Genomic DNA, 18,809 nt, shown 5'->3' with positions numbered 1-18,809 from the left:
CGTCTGTGTACCACTTAAGGCTCCCCGGTTTCCAAGTGATCCAGTTTTCAAGCCAGTCAATACGATTTGTAATTTCCACAGTATAGAGTCTGAGGAAGTAGAGTTTTGGAGATACCAAACCGTTTTGGAGTTAACCTACCTGGATACAAAGTATTTTATTGTACTCTACTCTCTGCAGGATCTGAGGTTCCATACAGAGTCTTAAGCGCGTGTTAAGCGCTTTATTCAAAGCACTGCCTACATTCTCCCTACGCCTATCTTTTTATATATAATTTGCCTATTCGACTAGTATAGCTGAATACGAAAAGAAGAGAAACGAGGAACGAAGCCTATAAAATCAGGAGTAGATCTCCAAATAAAGGTCATAAAGACAGACACATTAATTTCATATTAAACATTCAGCTCTATCGCAACTCTCCTAGAATCATATTTTAAATTCAAGAATACTAATTTTTTAAAACAGAGTTGTTAAAAAATAAGACGCATAAAATTATGAATTTGAGTTCAATGGTACTTCGAAACGAGTTAGTGTGATTGGTATCCTCTTTGAGCTATATGATCTGTGGGTATAGTGCCAAATTTGAATGATCAACGATAGATGTCGGCAATCGGCTTATTTTTCTTGTAAGTTGTTAAAAACTAACAATTTGAGTTACGCTATCAGTTTTTGGAGAAAACTGAAATTGTTTATTAGCAATGACTGATTTGCCTTATCAAGCCGAATATGCAAAGTCAGGGAGAGCAAGCTGTAAAGCATGTAAACAAAAAATTGATCAAGGAACCTTACGAATAGCAATAATGGTGCAGGTGAGGTTTCATGATTAGAGGCTTAGTAACGTTAGAACGATAAATATTCATGTGCAAGTGCACATAAATATTTATCCCTATACAATAGCCAAACCATATATGGAATTTATGTAAACAAACCAAAAATCACGATGTTTATGGTTGTCAAAACTAATATTTAAAAATTGAATTTATATCACCATTTCCAAATTAACATTACAATTTAAGTTTAACACCGATTTCTGAAAGATAACATAATCGCCCAGTGCGTAATACGTATGAAGAATTACTTGTAACTTTACAACATACTATAATATAGGGTTAAAGTAGTCATCATAGAATTTTGCGGATTAGTGATTGACTGCAGATAGTACAATCCATTAACAAATTTAATTGCGATGAGTAATCCTGATATACCCCGCTGGAGTGGCCTTGGAGGCAAACTGATTTTTTTTTATATAAAAGAGCAAGACGAGAAATCTGTGATTAGTTTGCCTTAAAACTGTTTTAACAAACAATAACTTACATTTTTCAAAAATATACATAATGATAGATAATATTTCTAACAGTCTTATTTATTTATTATAAGTATATTATTGAAAATAATGATAAAAAATTTAAATAGATTCATAACATCTGTATTTTAGTTGGTAAACATGCCACATCAAATTTGGCTTATGTTTAGGTCTTATTGGGTAGTAGTAATAATGTATCTTAAATTTAAAATATTGCTTACGAAATAAAGTTATGTGGTATGTAAGTATTAGTATTTCTTTTGATTGACTTTTTTGATTTTTAGATACCACATATAAATAAGATTAGTCAAAAAAATTGGTGTTTGGTTTTTTCAGTCAGCTTTCCATGATGGAAAACAACCAAATTGGCATCATGAAGAATGTTTCTTTAAGAAGAAATCACCTGGGAGTATTGTTGAAATTGCTAATTTCAATAAGCTGACACATTCTGATCAAACCCGAATAAAAAGTCAGTTAGGTAAGCCTAAAGCTTGTGTCAAATTAAAATAAGTAAAGTTAGAAGTAGTACCATTAGACATCATAATAAGTGTTATGATATTAATTAAAATAAACCCCAGTTTTTGGGTTATTTTAACTGATGCAATTATAATTTTCTTCAATAAGTTGCTGCCATGAAAGAAACACATTCTTGGCAAAAAGAGAATTGTGGAGTTGAGTTTAGTAAAAGAAATACTAGGTAAAGGTAACAATGATCAATTTATTGTTGGTGTTTAATTAAGTATGAAATGTTTCATTTTTAGGAAACCCATCAGGAATAATAATGCCTGCTGAAAAGGGTAAGAAGGGTAAAGCGGCCAAAAGGGAAAACAGTGAAAAGGCAGCGCTATCCAATTATTCAATTGAATATTCCAAATCCAGTCGCGCATCTTGTAAACATTGTGATATTAAAATTTGTAAGGTAAACAATGCTATCAACACATTCTTCATTTAAATAATAAATTTAGGTGTTAATTTAGTTGTACATAATTCTTGATCTAAACTAAATTGAGAGGTCTGAATATGCCATAGTCAACCACTCTGGCCGAGTGCAGATTTGTAGGCTTTGAGAACAGTTGTGATTTCCTCACAATGTTTACTTTCCCCGTTATAGCAAAAGATAGCAGCGGTGTGTGTTGGGGGTGAAGTTGTTACCTATTACCTAACCACTAACCAAGCTTTTTATAACCCAATCCAATAGCTTATTAGTTCCATATTGTAGACACTAGCACTAGTGCTTAAATTGCCTGCCTTCCCTTAATAATTGCATATCAATTGATTAAATGACCCAAGTACCACATCTATTAATATATCATGTATGTACATGTGTTGTATATTACATGTTATTTCCATGTGTTTTATAAATTTTAGGATGAAGTACGGGTATCAAAGCTTGGTTATGATCCCAAGTATGGTGATCACCCAATGTGGCATCATGTTAAATGTTTTGCTGAAAAGAAAAACGAGTTTTTGTTCCTAGCTGGTGGAGAGGATATTCCGGGCTTTAAAAATCTTAGCAAAGAAGACCAGAAAATGGTTAAGGAAACTATAAAGTATGTCATAATTTATTTATATATAATATGTTGTGTGTAAATTGATTTCACATGTAATACATATTACATACTAAGTTTGTATTGTGCATAAATTTTATTTTCAGAGCATCTGCACCTGATGATATACCAGTAAAAAAACTAAAACTAGAACCCAAAGATGAACTGGAAGAGAAACAAGAAAAAGACCTGCAAAAAAAAATTGAGAAGCAAAACAAAACATTTCACAAATTTCGGAAAGGTTTCAGTGATATTTCCACACAAATTATTAAAGACCTCCTTGAAGAAAATTTGCAAGAAGTTTTTACGGGGCGAGATGAGGTTAACATTTCTATCTTTGTTAATAATAATAATCTGTGGAAGTCCTATGTAGTGGGTTAGTTCCGAATATAAGCTTTGGGTTATATTATTATTTGAATATTTTTTTATATTACCACTTATTTGGAAACTGCAAAACAGACATTTTATGTTTTCTTGTTTTTAAATGTTTTTTTAGATTATTTGTTTTTTTTTTGTTTAATTATTAATATTTTATTTAATTTGTAAGATGAGTATACACAGCTAGTTGGAAAGCTAGAGCAATGGGGCCACCAAGCAGAAAACCCTGAGGTTGATAAACACTGGGCGGCATTTTGTAGGTTCCTTGCATGCCCTGTGAAATGCTGCTCTTTAATAAGGAATGGTTATCCACATACCATTGCAGTAGGCTATCTGCTTGGTCTATAGCTATAAAACAAATCAATATTCATAATAATAAAAAAGACTTTGGTTACACAACTTTTTCCATAACATATGTTTAGTTAACAATACTATATTATATCATCATCATCGTCGTATCAACCCAATACTGGCCCACAACAGGGCATGGGTCTTCTCATGGGTCAGCTCTCCAACAATGAGAAGGTTTTAGGCTGTAGTTCACCACACTGGCCTGTGCGGATTGGTGGACTTTACAAACCTTTAAGAACCTTATGGAGAACTCTCAGGAATGCAGGTTTTCTTACGATATTTCCTTCACCGTTGAAGCAAGTGATAAAACGCACAAAACTTAGACAAGTGGATCCCAGCACGCACCTCATTCAATATTAAGTAAGTGTGTAATTTCAAGTCATTAAATAAGACGGTATTTATTTCTAAATTAATTGTTATTAAAACAAAAACGTATGTTCAATTGAAAGTAGAATAATTTCTCTAAATCCAGTGTTAGAGATGCTGATGATGATGAGATGACCAGTTAACCTGTTAAGGAGTATGGCAGTTATATTTAACCCAATACTCCAAATCGGTTTCCACGCGACATCTTAACGGAACACTAAATCGTTTGGTGGCACGTCTTTGTCAAACTTTTTGTTATACTCCCTTTCTTCGAACTAGCTTTGTATACACTGACTTTTTTCGGCTTAAAACATTAACCCAGTTAATCTAACCAATGACTTCTGTTCATTGATAAAATACAATTATTTACTATTTATTAAAATTATTTCATATAAAAATTTAATTAATAGTTTGGTGTATAAGAAGCAGCCATTATAAAGAGTTAGTGACAGTAGTGCGCTGCGACGGCGTTATCAATTCAATCAACTGCGGTAGTTTCATGCAGCAGAAAAATAAAATCAAATGGGAATACTAAAATCTGCTTCCAAATTACTGAATGCAGATATTAACGTTTTAATTTTTTATCACTGGTGTAGTACACTTCAATTAATTTGAAAATTGCTTAGATTAACTGAAGATCTAGATAGATTACAGGGCTGGCGATGTTCGACCATCTGAGAAACACTGTACAATCGCTTTCTTTGCTTCTAGTGTTTGGACCATTTAGCTGATATATTAACATTTGGTGCTCCTGAAACCTGTCCTGAATGCAAGAATGGCCAGTTGGTTTTAGATACATTTTCATACAAGTGTACTGGTAAGCAGTTTCGTTAGTAATGTGATAGCATCTTTAGTTAGTAAAAATAACATAAATTACACAAGTGAGCTAGAAATAATTTAAAGAGGAAAAATTCCTTTGTGACTAATTCTAAACAGGAGCAGAATAGAAATAGCCGAATTGGGGGCTTACAACAACAAGGTGATAATTGTGTAAAAAAAAACCTTATCTAAATCTCAATCCAGTAATTAATTAATAGTTATTATGGTAAACTAGCCTTTGTAACATATACCTATGTATCTAAAAAAAAACCAAACATTAACAGCCTATTTGCATTGTATTCGGGGCTAGTAATAAGAAGTTCGAAATGTTAGAGAATAGTTATTTAAGAGTAATCTTGGTTTTTTTTTTCATCTAGGTGACTTGAGTGAATGGTCAAAATGTAGGTACACAACAAAAACTCCTAAACGCAAGCCAGTGAAAATCCCAAAGGCATGTAAGGAAATTCCGGTTTTAAAAAGTTACAAAGTCAAATGCAGCGATCGAGTGTTCGAAAGTGAACCCCCACCCACCTTGGTTGTGGTGAAAAAAGAGGAATCCCAGAGGTATAGTATAAAGTGGTGTTTCATGAAAAGAAGCGCTGAATTTTCACCAGCGCAATGGACAACTGATAAAATTACATTTTAATAACTATGGCATATCAACAGCTTGATAGATACTGATCTATAAAAGCAATGGACTGCCATTGCTGAACTAAAGGCCTCTCGCAGCTGTAGGATTTGCCCATAACCAACACGTTGGGCAGACAGAATGGTGATCTCAGTAGATGATAGTAGTAACACAGGACAATGCTGTCTATTCTCCATTACATTCTCTTAGTTTCACTCGTACGACACCCTATTAGTAGTATTATATTAATATCATTGAAATGACGGGCGATTGGCGCAGTGGGGCCCGACCCAGCTTTCTGAGTCCAAGGCCGTGGGCTCGATTCCCACAACTGGAAAATATTTGTGTGATGAACATAAATGTATTTCAGTACTGGATGTTTATCTGTATATTATAAGTATTTATGTGTATAATATTCATAAAAAGATTCATTAGTCATTGTAGTACCCATAACACAAGCTACGTTTACTTTTGGGGCTAGTATATTTATTTATTTATGATTATTATTAATGTATTGGTATAGTTTATTTATTAGCATGTATATTTATATATAACACCACCTGCGTGTCTGTCTATTTTTCAATATCTCCCTAAAATTGAAGGTTGTCTGCAAGACCTTAACTATAAGATCGCCTATTTGTACAAACCTAGATTTAAGTTTAATATTTTTATTAGAACTTTCTGTGTACAATAAAGTATTTACATACATACCTACATACATACAGCCGCAATTGTAAGTGACAACTGTAATGGCGGTGGAATAAGGCTGTATTTTAAGAACTGCCTGAGCATGTTTTTAGAACTTCGGGGTTGCTTATCATTTCTTCTGCTTTTTAGTTCTCAGTCACAACTCCCTGTGCCTCCGTTGAAAAATCTGCAATTCTTCATATACGGTAAATTAAAAGCTCCAAAAGAGGAGGTAAAGAACCGCATCTTAAGACTGGGCGGCCTCGTCGTAAGCAAGCCGACAGACACTATGGCCGCCGTCGTGAGCACCAAGCACGACCTGGAGAAGATGGCCAACAGGATGCAAGAAATACAGGAAATAGATGTGGAGGTAAACGTATAGCAAGTTCATTTAGAGTCAAAGTCGAAGTAAAATATAACATTGAAGTTAATTGACTAAATTCGTCAACTTAAAACTAAAGCTACGAGGGTTCTAAACGCGCCCTGGTCTAAGAACAAGCCCACAATAAACAGGCCAGTTGTTTTTCTTTTGTTATCACCATCTCACACTTAAAACTATTAAAGAAGCAACCTAGTGAGATCAATAATTTACACCCAAACAATTAAATCGTTGACTTAGGCCTTAATACTATAATAGGACTATTCTATAAGCTTACGTTTAACACAAGCTTTGAACTTTTTCAGAGACATCTCTAAGATATAAACTGGAAGTTTATTGTAAAAGTGTAAACAATTTCCTGAAAAAATGAAAAATAATTTATTTGTTATCTCAATTTCATTACAAAACAATAGGCTAAGACCTCCATTTAAGTTTGGAAAAAACCTTTATTTAGAGGTCTTGATAACATGACTTAACCAATTTTATTACATTTAATAATTTTACACTTTTTTTGTTTAATGTTTTGAATTTTCCAAATAAACCATGCGAGCATGCAAATATGTTAGTGAGTTTGTGTAAGTGTTTGTTTGTGTTGAATGTGTGTGTGTGTGTATTTTATAATCAGGAAGAGAGATTCTGTCTCGTCGTACGTGAATTTCCTTTAAATGAATAACTTCTTTTATGTAGTCTAGTATATTGCACTGCAAGTTTATTTCTGCTTCTAATGTTCAAGTTATTGCAGTCACATACATTAAATTTTCAAATATGTATTGGCTAAAAACTGTAATTATCTTAACATTTTTAAAATTATCTCTCAACGACTCGGAATATATCTATATCGAATAGAATCATTTAAGCTTTCGTTTTAACACATTAAAAGTGCCTTCTCCAAGGTTTTGACGTTGTTTTTTCACTTCGCTACATAGATAATTTGTTAAAAGGAAGTAACGGTTGGTAAGATGCTATAATAATAATTATTATTCGATAAATTATGAATTAGCTATAATAATTTTACTTCTTCCTGGCGACTCGGTAGAATCTGCCTTCCGAACCGATTTAGAGTCACTACAAACAGACATACTTGACGTTTCAAAAGTTTAAATTTTAAATTTTAATTTGAATTTTTCGATTTCTCGACTGGGGTACATTATATATTGTTGGTTTAGTTGTTTGCATATTTGAATATGATTGTGTGCACAGGGAAGGTGCGATTACGTGAAGAGCATTTTGTATCGTATAGTACGCATATACACGTAGCTCCCAAGTGATGCAACTTGTTCTCGTGTATATATCGTATTTCTTTTTTCGTATACATACAAGTAATCGAAAAAAAATCTCATCATCTCGTATAATATTAATACATAAATTATAATGATTACTGGGAATAACAATACAGTGAATGTTATATTGTATAAGAAAAAATTTCAGGTTGTAGAGGAGTCGTTCTTGGATTTAATTGATCCTAAAGACGGCAGTGTTGCAAAAACCCTTGAACTTATAAAAGAAAATAACATAGCTGATTGGGGATCAGACGTAAGTAATATACGGGCAACAGTATTAGATACATTTAATAAGATAATATTCTTGCTATTGTGTTCGATTCTTAAAATATGTTTCTTTTTGAATGTAGCCAACAAAACGTGTACCGCAAGACGTCATCGACGGAAAATCTATACCAAAATCTGGTAGCATGTATGCAAAATCCAAATCTGGCATTATGAAACTAAAAATACAAGGTCAGTTATCTTTTATGTTGCTTCTTCTTTAGAATGAAATGTATAAATTTTGTCACTGTAGTCCATGGTGAAACTGTTACTGTTAAGTGTACTTTAATAATATGAGCGCTGCTCGATTAATGAAAAGCGCAATCAGCGTATAAATTTGAATTTTCGACCTGTTTTCATAGTAGTTGGTGGATCTCAGTGAAAATCTCTGCGAAACAAGCACGACTAATGTTAGTGACTTAGTCATAATTTTGGCAACGTCGTGCACAATGTCCCATAGACTTGCGCTGGTGATATTATTATTATGATATTCTGATAGGTGGTACGGCAGTGGACCCAGACTCGGGGATTGCAGACAGCGCCCACGTGTACCAGGCGCCGGATCGCACTAAGTATACCACGGTTCTCTCCAAAACTGACGTGGTTGCGGGCAAGAATTCCTACTACAAGCTTCAAGTGCTGAAATCTAATAAGCAGAACAAGTTAGTGTTGCAAAATATCGAGCGGTACCCAAGTACAAGATTTGTACGCAATAATAGCAATATTGTTTTCGAGTATCGAAATACTGTAAAATGAAACTTATGTTGCTTGTTTTAATGCACAAACTCGTCCAAACGCGCTGGACCGCTGTTGGAATATAAATCAGAATTACAGAATTTTTGAATCTAAAACAAGCAAGATAAGGTTCATTTTATACGTCGCTGTAACGTACTACATAATACATGTTCTATAATTTTAGGTGTTTTATTATTTTGGACTTGCAGTCTGAATGCGCTTGGTGTGCAACTTGCATGAACTAGATTGCATAAGCAACATAAAAGATTTTCTTTAAAACCGTAAACAATTTTTCATGACAATATTTACAGTACAAAAATTATAAGCACGATAGCATAACTGTCGCTTGTGGCGTATAGCTTTAAGAACTATATCAGTAGTACTTAATTCATAAAATTGCACTAAAACAGACTTGAAAATTGTTTTCTTTAAAACGGTTTCAAGAAAACAATAACAAACCATCACACAAATACATCGACTAGTGTCAAATACATCTAACGCCTCCGTTCTTATAATTTTTAAACGTGAAAAATTTAAATGGCGTATCGTCTACAAGCCTGCTAAGTTGCAATTATTTATGGAATTATACGCAATAAACCATTGTTAGTTAAATCAGATAAACACCACAACACTTGTTTAGATTTTGGCTGTTTCGATCTTGGGGAAGAATTGGCACACCCATCGGTGGAAATAAACTTGAAGAATGCAAAACGCTGAATTCGGCTATCGAGATGTTTGAAAATTTATACATGGAGCGGACACAAAACCCTTGGGAAATGAGGGATGATTTTGTAAAGGTAAAGGAGGTTTTACATCAATTGGGAATCACTCATTTTCACACCCCTCCATGTAAATAAAAACAGCGTAGTTAGAATAATTGGATTGCATTTTGATTTTTTTTTATACTTGCTCCTGTTATGTAACTAATTAGGTTCGGAACTTCCAGCTTCCGAATAAGCCTGATTCCGTATGGGCTTTATCATCATTAACCACATTCATAGACAATTTCAATTTATTTAGCACAATACATAATGTAACATTTATAATACAATATTTAAAATAAATCTAATTATATAATGTAACGTATGTACACCCAGTTTGGGCACACTAAGGCATGTTGTACAGAAGTCTAGAGAGTTTATCCGGCCTAGCTTGTAAGACCGTATAGTTTGGATTTCCTTTTTGGATCCAAAAGACATTGATCTACATCGTATTGTTGTATGGATTTCAATCCACACTCTACGATTTTGCCTCTTGTATCCATCGAATCCTTTTGACTCGTTGTGTATAGTCTGGCCACCTTGTGGGGGTCTACAATCGCTGCAGGGTCACTATAGTTACCAGTTAGGACCCAACGTTCGTCGGTCCTGCATGCTATGGGCCCTGACCCCTGCCTCTTCAACTTCGCAATTCGATGAGCTATGTCGGTAGGTAATACTATCATGCCATCTGAGTGACTCCGTGCCTTCTTATGTTAATAGTTAGCAAACGTGTTACGGAGCCATAAATCATCACTAGCAACACGTCCCGTTCAAAGATTTAGGTCTTCACGCACTGAAGTATTTTGGACTTATATTTGTGAATTGATACACTTTTCACAATGGAAGTTAGCACACCATACACTCAGTTTTAAAATACAGTGTAAACTCTTTATAACGAAACTCGAGGGACTGAGCATTTTTTGTCGTTATAGAGAGTTATCGTTATATGGAGTGAACAAAAAAAAACCAAATTAATAAGAATTTTTAATACAAGAATTTTTAATTGTATGTATGTCTTAGATAATAAATGCTTATACATATAAATTATTGTTTACACATATAGTCTGATAATTTCGTCTGACGTTTTTTGCTATGCCAGTACTTGTTTTGTATTATTTTATGTATCCTATTCATATCTAGATATGTGGTGGAATCGTCTTTATTAAACAACAAAAAATTTCTACCAACTTATCTAGTGTTACCTGACTTGTTGACACTAAATCAACAATTTGTTCATCTGTAAGTGTACCAGTTGTGGCTACATCCTCATCTATATTTTCGTACGATTGTAGATCTTCGTTAAAATTGTTTGGTACGTTGAACTGGCTTATCCATTCACTCAGTGGTAGATTGTCTTCACTGTTAAATTGGTTCGTTTCTTGGCTACTACATAATCCAGCATGTCGAAAAGTATGTTGGATAGTGGCCGCTGTTACCTCTTGCCAGGCTTTTGATATGAAGTTCACTGCTTGTAGCATGTTGATCGAGACCTTGCCGTCAGTTTCTATCATATCCATCAACATTTTCCGTCTATAGTGGCCCTTTAGGGATTTAATTACACTCTGATCCATTGGTTGTAAAATACTGGTTGTATTAGCTGCGAAAAATGCTAACTCTATGTTTCGAAGATTAGATATGATTGGGTGAGCAGGACAATTGTCTACTAGAAGCAAGATTTTCCGTGATTTTAATTCAGCATCCCATTTTCTCACTTCCTCTTCAAAAATCTGCGATGTCATCCAAGCTGACTTGTTTGCTTTGTACGTAACTGGCAACTGTTTTATGTTCTTGAAACACCGAGGGTTTTTCGATTTGCCTATAACTAAAAGCTTTCTTTTTTCTGTGCCACTCATATTGGCAGCCACTAGAACTGTAATGCGCTCTTTAGACAGTTTTCCTCCAACACATTTTTCCCCTTTGAATTTTAAAGTTTTGTCGGGAGTCAACTTGAAAAAAAGGCCAGTTTCATCTGCATTAAAAATGTCTTCTGGTGAGTATTTCATCTTTAAATTAGGCCACACTGTACTAATCCAATTGTTAGTCACATTCATATCGACATCCCGCGCCTCTCCGTTCATTTTACCGTACGTAATTTGATGACGGTGCTTAAATTTTCCGAGCCAACCTTCAGATGCTTTAAAGTCAATTATGCCAAGTTGGTTGGCAAACTTTTCAGCATTAGCTTTTACAATTGGCCCCGAGATGGGTACATTATTCTGGCGCTGATTGTTAAACCACGACAACATTGCCTGATCTAAGTCTTCGAATTTTGGCTTTTTTAATTTTTTAGACAAGTTTCCTTCCAGCGCCGCCTGTTGAATTGTTTTTTGGTTTTTCCAAATGGTAGCATCAGTGGATTGACTTAGTTCAAAACGCCTTCCAACGTCACTTTTCTTTTCTCCCTTTTCAATCGCACGTATCAGACAAATTTTTTCGTCAACACTAATCGCTTTCCGCTTACTGGCCATGTTAACAGTTTCAAAGTAGGTTTACGACTGATAATACGATAGGTACCCAGTATGCTTGGTCGAAGACCATCACTTCCGAGAAAACAATGCGTCATACTGCACGTGTACAAGGCAATTAAGGATAACAAAAGCTAGACCGACCTCGGATGTTTCGGAGCTTCAAAGTCTTTTGTTACCTGATAACATAACATAAACAATAATACCGATAATAAATATTTACTGTCTACAAATATGAACACATTTCTTCGTAATAGAGAATGGCGTATCGCTATAAAGAGTGTTTCAATATGTGAGTTTTAACGCAAACCAACCAACTTGGGCTCACTCCAACGTTATAGGGAGTTTATCGTTATAAAGGATAACGTTATAAAGAGTTTACACTGTATTATCACCTTAGACCCATGGCGCGCTTTAGACTTTAAATTCAAAGTCCATGCGTTCTAATCCTTTGTAGAACGTAGATCGTGACATGTACCATGAAATTATATTTAATAGATGCCAGGGTCGTACTATCCCATCGACGTGGATTATGGCGAGGAACCGACGGCCGCCATGAAAGTAGATACAACCTGTAATCTCGCTATGCCCATACAGAAGCTCTTAACGAGAATCTTTGATATTGATACCATGAAAAAAACGCTTCTGGAGTTTGAGGTGAGTTTTTCTACCGAATATTAAGATTTTATTACTCAACGCTTATGATTTTTGAAAGTTTGCCCACCGGTGATCTCCACAGAAATTCATCACTCGTGTACCTATTGACGGCGGATCAATACGTGATCCATATTTTTATATGCAGATGTTAGGTCGCCTTTGATTAGCAACTGTCAAAAAAGTTATACAAAACGACACCAGTCCCGTATTATAGTAGTAGCATAATGTCGTTACGAGTGATTGCCATCTCACTTAGCATGTAGAAACATTGTTAGTTAAAATTCTAATACAGCTATAATAGCGCTTTAGTAATCATACAACTTTTACTTTCGCTATTATATATCTTAGTCATAAAATATTTTATTACTTAAATATGATGTGAATAGTAAATTAAAAGTTATGCACTTTTTGTTTTTATTATAGCTTGATACTGAAAAGATGCCTCTAGGAAAACTTTCCAAGAAGCAAATAAAATCTGGGTACAATGTACTATCGGAATTACTTAAATACCTGGAAAAAGGTCAAGCAAATGAAAATAAAATCATTGACGCCACAAACAGGTACGTAACGAATTCATATATCAAAAAATTGCGGTGCATGTGTCTCCAACAAAACTCCAAAATGGCTGTTCAAATTGTTTTTTCTGTTTCGTTAGTTTAAATAAATAAAAATTAAGAAACACCCAACGGTTAAGCCAAAAATGATAAAAATCTTTTTCGTTTCGTTACATTTGCCAAATGGATTTGTACGAAATTAACTAGGGCAACGGCATACCGTGTTGTGTTAATTCAATAACATCATGTTTGTTTGTTTGCCTTATACCTATGCGTTCCATTCGGATTTATTTCCGAATTAAATATCGTGTTTGTAACTTGTTCAAAGGTTCTACACATTGGTACCACACAATTTCGGGCTGGATAACCCTCCATTGCTAAATACGACTGAAATCATTAAAAATAAAACTGAAATGCTGGATAACTTGCTGGAAATTGAAATAGCTTACAGTCTCCTTAAAACAGGTATTACGCACTGTACAAATATGAATAACATAATTCAGTTCTTATATTACTACTAGTTGTATTATTAAATTACTGAAGCTATAGTGATACAAGCTTTTGTGGTTGACTGTACTTTATTGTTCGCTTGAGGGTTTAAATGTTATTATGTAGAGTTTAAGGCACCTTTTCCTGTCATTTTTACCCACGTGCCGATCTGGGCCGCATGCGGGCAGCTCATATACTATCATTTCCTATACCTTTTTTATATCACTCGGACCGCACTCATGTGGGACGCAGATTATTGGCAGGTGCGCATCTGGTCCTGCGTAGGACCAGATGCGCACGTGTGCAGAAATCCGCATGGCAGGTGAAGGACCAGTAGATAGTACAAGTTAAAACTGATGTGAAAGATTGTAATTTAGCATTAATTTCAAAATTGAATTGAGAACTCCTTGTCTACTAGACAATAACGTATGTTTTAATAATATTATTACAGAAAATGATAATGATGATGTTAGTCCAATTGAAGCGCACTACCGCAAACTGAAGGCGGAAATAAGTCCGCTGGACAAAAAGTCCGACGAGTTTGCTATGATAGAGGAGTACGTGCGAAACACCCACGCCGCCACGCATACCACATACACTCTCAAAGTGCAAGAGGTCTGTATACATTTAATGTGTCCAGTAAACTATTAAATCTACATCTATGCAACAATAATATATAATGAATTAATAAAGCAGAATAGTTGTTTTTTTTTCGGTTAAACTCGCTAGTATAACGAACTACTAGTCGGATTTAAAAAAAAACTATTGCATTTAACCCAACTCTTGATGAAGGCCATTAAACATTCTTACCCATTATGTTACATTGTGTATACAAATACTTACCCATATATTCTGCGCCGAAACATTTCATAACAAAAACGTTTATTTAGATATGTTTAGAATATGACTAAGTGCATGCTGCAAAGTTTTTTTTCATCTATACAAATATTTACTCTACGACACTGTACTGTGTTGTGTTTTATTGGGGAACCTATCAATATATTAACTTCTCCTATAAACATATTTAAAGCACACTTATACCGTATTAATATATTCGAAACTTAAATTTGGTTATAGTTTACACAAAACATTATGTTTCTGTCGCATATATTTATGCTATGTTTAAATATCTTTAATGGCAGGTATTTAAAGTGGTACGTGAAGGAGAAGAGAAGCGGTTTAAAGCGTTTAAGAAACTTCACAATAGGAGGCTCTTGTGGCATGGATCTAGAGTTACTAATTTTGCTGGTATACTCTCGCAAGGTGGGACATAGTGTTTAATTTAAATTTGTATATATAATTTTGGCAAGCAAAAATATTATTTCCTAAAATATTCCTAAAGAATATTGCAAGTACTTTTTTACTATAATAGCGTCATAAAAAGCTTGTTATATATTAGTTTTTAAATATTACAGGTCTAAGAATTGCCCCACCGGAAGCTCCAGTGACTGGATACATGTTCGGTAAAGGCATTTATTTTGCGGACATGGTGTCCAAATCCGCGAACTATTGCTGCACTAACAAGAAGGAGAATGTCGGGTTGTTATTGTTGAGTGAAGTGGCCCTCGGAAACATGTGAGTTATCTTCAATTTGAAAATTATTGCAATAAAAAATACGAAATCAATCTGGATGTTTGGATTCACGATCGGACTGTCGATTCGTTTTATTATAATACTGTCTTAGTTTATATGAAGACAGGTGCCTTTGTTCAATGGTAAAGGAATGGTCTTATAGGAGCAGATGAAGATTATCGAATATATTGGCGTAGATTTAATAGACTTCTTCCGTCGAGAACTAAAAATGTTAATAGGCAGCCAGATCTAGAATAGCCTGACTAATATCGCTCTCCCACTTATTATTATTGACACGATAATTGTAAAATATACAAATATCTAATTAAATATATTGTTAGTTAAATAATAATAAGAGTAAGTTACAAACCTTATAAATCTACTATTAAGCCCTAACACCTTTTCCCTACTTATCAGTCATGTCAATTAATGAGCTAATGAACTTTATATGGCTAAAAGTGAGAAACTGAAGACTATTTATGCATAAATAATTTGTTTAGTGGGATTGGTTACATTGAGAACTATTACATGTATTTTGTTTAAAGAAAATTGTAAGCTTTGATTTAACTTGCAATGTGTGTATGTTAATTGGTTGAGATCAAATCTGGCAACTGAATTTTGAACCAAACCGATGAACCGAATGTTTTTTTGAAATTCCTGCATTGAATTAAGATAAATATTTGTTTACTATAATTTATCGCTTCCTCGCAGAAATTGAGTTACTTTTCATAGTTATTCAGTACCCTTTTCTTGACTTTTTTTCGGCAAATTCATTTATTAAATCATTATAGCTGAATAAGATTTCATTTTTTGTAAAATATTCGCCTCTATAGACAATAGTGACAAGTCTGATAGCCGTTCCTGATCCATCGAAAAAAAATAAAGCTTTTACTTGTGTAATTTTTCAATTGATAACTCAAATGCACGTATGACAGCTTTTTATGTATTTTTTTTCCGGGAAGCACGAAATTACGTAGCATTGTGGACAATATTTTACTAATTTTAGCTTACACGCGTAAGGGGCCTCTGTAGCCCGAGGCCCCGTATCATTGAGACGGCTGTTACGGCGGTAGCTGATTACCAGTAGCTCTGGATAAAATTTATTTAGTGTAAACTGTCCATGGCAATGTTGTAATCCTTGTTGTACAGGAAGGAGTGCAGCCAGGCGGAGTACGTGACTAAGCTGCCGAGTGGAATGCACTCGGTATGGGGCAAAGGGCGCACGCAGCCCGACCCAACGCAGAGCCGCACAATTGCGGGCGATGTGGTCGTGCCGCTCGGCAAGCCCGTCACCGCCCCCGCTAACACTTCGCTGCTGTACAACGAGTATCCTTTTTACAATTTTTCGCGTCGTGCTTTTACATACTTGTATTTTGAAAATTATGCATATGCAATAAATGGGAAACCTCCTTTATGGAGCACTGGGTCGCTACACACTAGAAAGAAAAAACTTTTATTTGGGTAAACACACACTAGAATTAAAATACAACACTACAATTATAGGTACGGTGGGATCCCAAAATGGTCTTCATTCAGCATGTTTGCAGTGCCTGTTAAAGACACAGCGCTGATCTTCCGTGAAGCCAGACTCGACGTTTGACGGTAGACAATGAATGAGCGACGCTTAAAAACTATGGATATGCTATAAAATAATATAAATGCTATATACTCATACACCAAGTGCTCAAGAGGGTACTTACCTCCATTAGGAGTTATGTTTAGCCAATTTAAGTAGTAAAATAATTAAAAAGGTGCTAACAATAAATGCTCTTAAAGGGATCACAAGCTATCGAATTTTATCCGAAATAAACGTTATTATTATAACTATACAAGGTGTGACGGAATTACGAAATACCGTTGGGAAGTGCATAAGTATATTTAATGAAGAATAATATTAAATGTAAAATGTAAAAATATTAAATCAAAAGTAGCTTATTTTATTTTCTCCATACAAACTAATTCATAGCATTCTAATTCTATTTGAATTCTATAGAAGATAAAGGACTAACACGTGCTTAGTACCTACGCTATGCGACGCGTACCTAATAAAGTCACACGAGTCCTGGTTTTTAGTTTGCATTTGATGTTAGGGCTGTATCTGATTACAGTAAAAACTATGCCAATGGTTTAATCAAAAACTATTAGCGTTTCGGTTTCACATATAAGTCTCAGAGACAGTAGATAGTGTACCTCTATAGCCTCTGAAGTATTACTTCAGTTTTCTTTACACTTGTATACATTGTGTTCCATTGTAAATAATGGATGAAGCTCAATTGGAAGATACATCACTTCAATGAAGAATTGGTGGAACTTCTTTAGACTCATTTTTTGGGTAAACAAAAATCATCGAACATGAGTCTTCGTCACTGTACGCTTTCCATGAGATATATGTAGACTGTACATAGATTTAGTTTTCACTTCTGTTGGCAGTTTCCAAAGAATACCCCGCTAGTTTTTTTTTTTATAGTTTTTATTTACGAACCAAGCAAGACGTGTTCTTTGAATGCCCTGCGAAGTGTTGTTCTGCTTATAGAAGATGGTTTTCAGGTGGGCCATCTGCTTGAATCGTCAATTAAAACTATGAAAAGAAAAATTGAGAGATAGATTTTCCACTTATTATTACTATTTAATTTTTTTTTTTTATATTTGCCACGCCAGTATAGTAGATGGTGATCTGTACCTTATAATTGTAAATCACTTAAGACGAAATAAGGTAACCATAACCAGATATTTCCTTGACATTTTTCGTCAGATTCATCGTATACGACGTCGCGCAAGTAAACGTCAAATATTTAATACAGATGCAGTTCAACTATACATACTGAGCAGCTTGGGACACGCCAAGACGTTAAAGCTTTTTTTCCCCCAGTGGATTTATGTTGCTTATTTTCATATCATCAATTCTATTAAAATGATGATAAGGTAATTTTATTCGATCTTTAATTAATATTGTTATTATATCTGTTGTTTTAATTATTCTGCATTTTCATTATCATGTTAAGAATGTTACAAACTGTTAATGATTATAATTATATTTGTAACTGTAATATTTGGTTTTATTTATGTAAAAACCACTATGTGGTGTGCGCGGGAAAGGATAGGCAATACTTAATTTAATAACAATGGGATATTGAGCCTACATTGTAGAATTAGCATAACCGATAAATATACGAATATTTTTTTTTTGCAAAATTTTCAATTACGCTAATTCGGCGGTAAATGTTCGATTTGTTGGGCAACAACAGTTAACTGCTATAACCACGTGCGCTTGCTGAATTAAATATTACTGGTCTTTAGTAGAACAAAAAAAGTAAGGGATTTTATTTTTAAGAGATATTGTCCTTTTTGCTGTGTATCTACTATCTATGAATATTAATCAAAAGACATTTTTTATCAAGGCAACCCTTAACCTTGCCCTATAGAATATAATGTAATGGTAAATGAGATAAATGTATTGTAATATGTGAAATAAATGTAAAATGTATGAGTATAACAACAGAGCGATCGCGGCGTTGCTCAGAGGAAATTTACGTATCATCATCAACATCACAATCAACCCATAATCGACCCATTTAA

At 34.3% G+C, this 18,809-nt stretch overlaps 1 protein-coding gene across 1 annotated transcript; it reads left to right on the top strand.

Moving 5' to 3' along the window:
- Window positions 1-573: 573 nt before the first annotated feature.
- On the top strand, window positions 574-18,261 carry LOC120625723 (poly [ADP-ribose] polymerase). Its single transcript, XM_039892891.1, has 20 exons — window positions 574-807; window positions 1,638-1,779; window positions 2,063-2,220; window positions 2,670-2,851; window positions 2,956-3,169; window positions 4,655-4,760; window positions 5,140-5,326; window positions 6,228-6,447; window positions 7,885-7,989; window positions 8,087-8,192; window positions 8,500-8,662; window positions 9,376-9,532; window positions 12,460-12,618; window positions 13,042-13,178; window positions 13,501-13,637; window positions 14,113-14,276; window positions 14,804-14,924; window positions 15,077-15,236; window positions 16,383-16,559; window positions 17,986-18,261. The coding sequence occupies exons 1-20, from the start codon at window positions 697-699 to the stop codon at window positions 18,056-18,058; spliced, it is 2,979 nt and encodes a 992-aa protein (XP_039748825.1). The 5' UTR covers window positions 574-696; the 3' UTR covers window positions 18,059-18,261.
- Window positions 18,262-18,809: the final 548 nt, after the last annotated feature.

Source organism: Pararge aegeria, chromosome 8, assembly GCF_905163445.1.
Source record: "Pararge aegeria chromosome 8, ilParAegt1.1, whole genome shotgun sequence".
Lineage (NCBI taxonomy): Eukaryota > Metazoa > Arthropoda > Insecta > Lepidoptera > Nymphalidae > Pararge > Pararge aegeria.
Note: the sequence above shows the minus strand (reverse complement) of the source record. Positions and strands in the feature narration are given on the sequence as shown.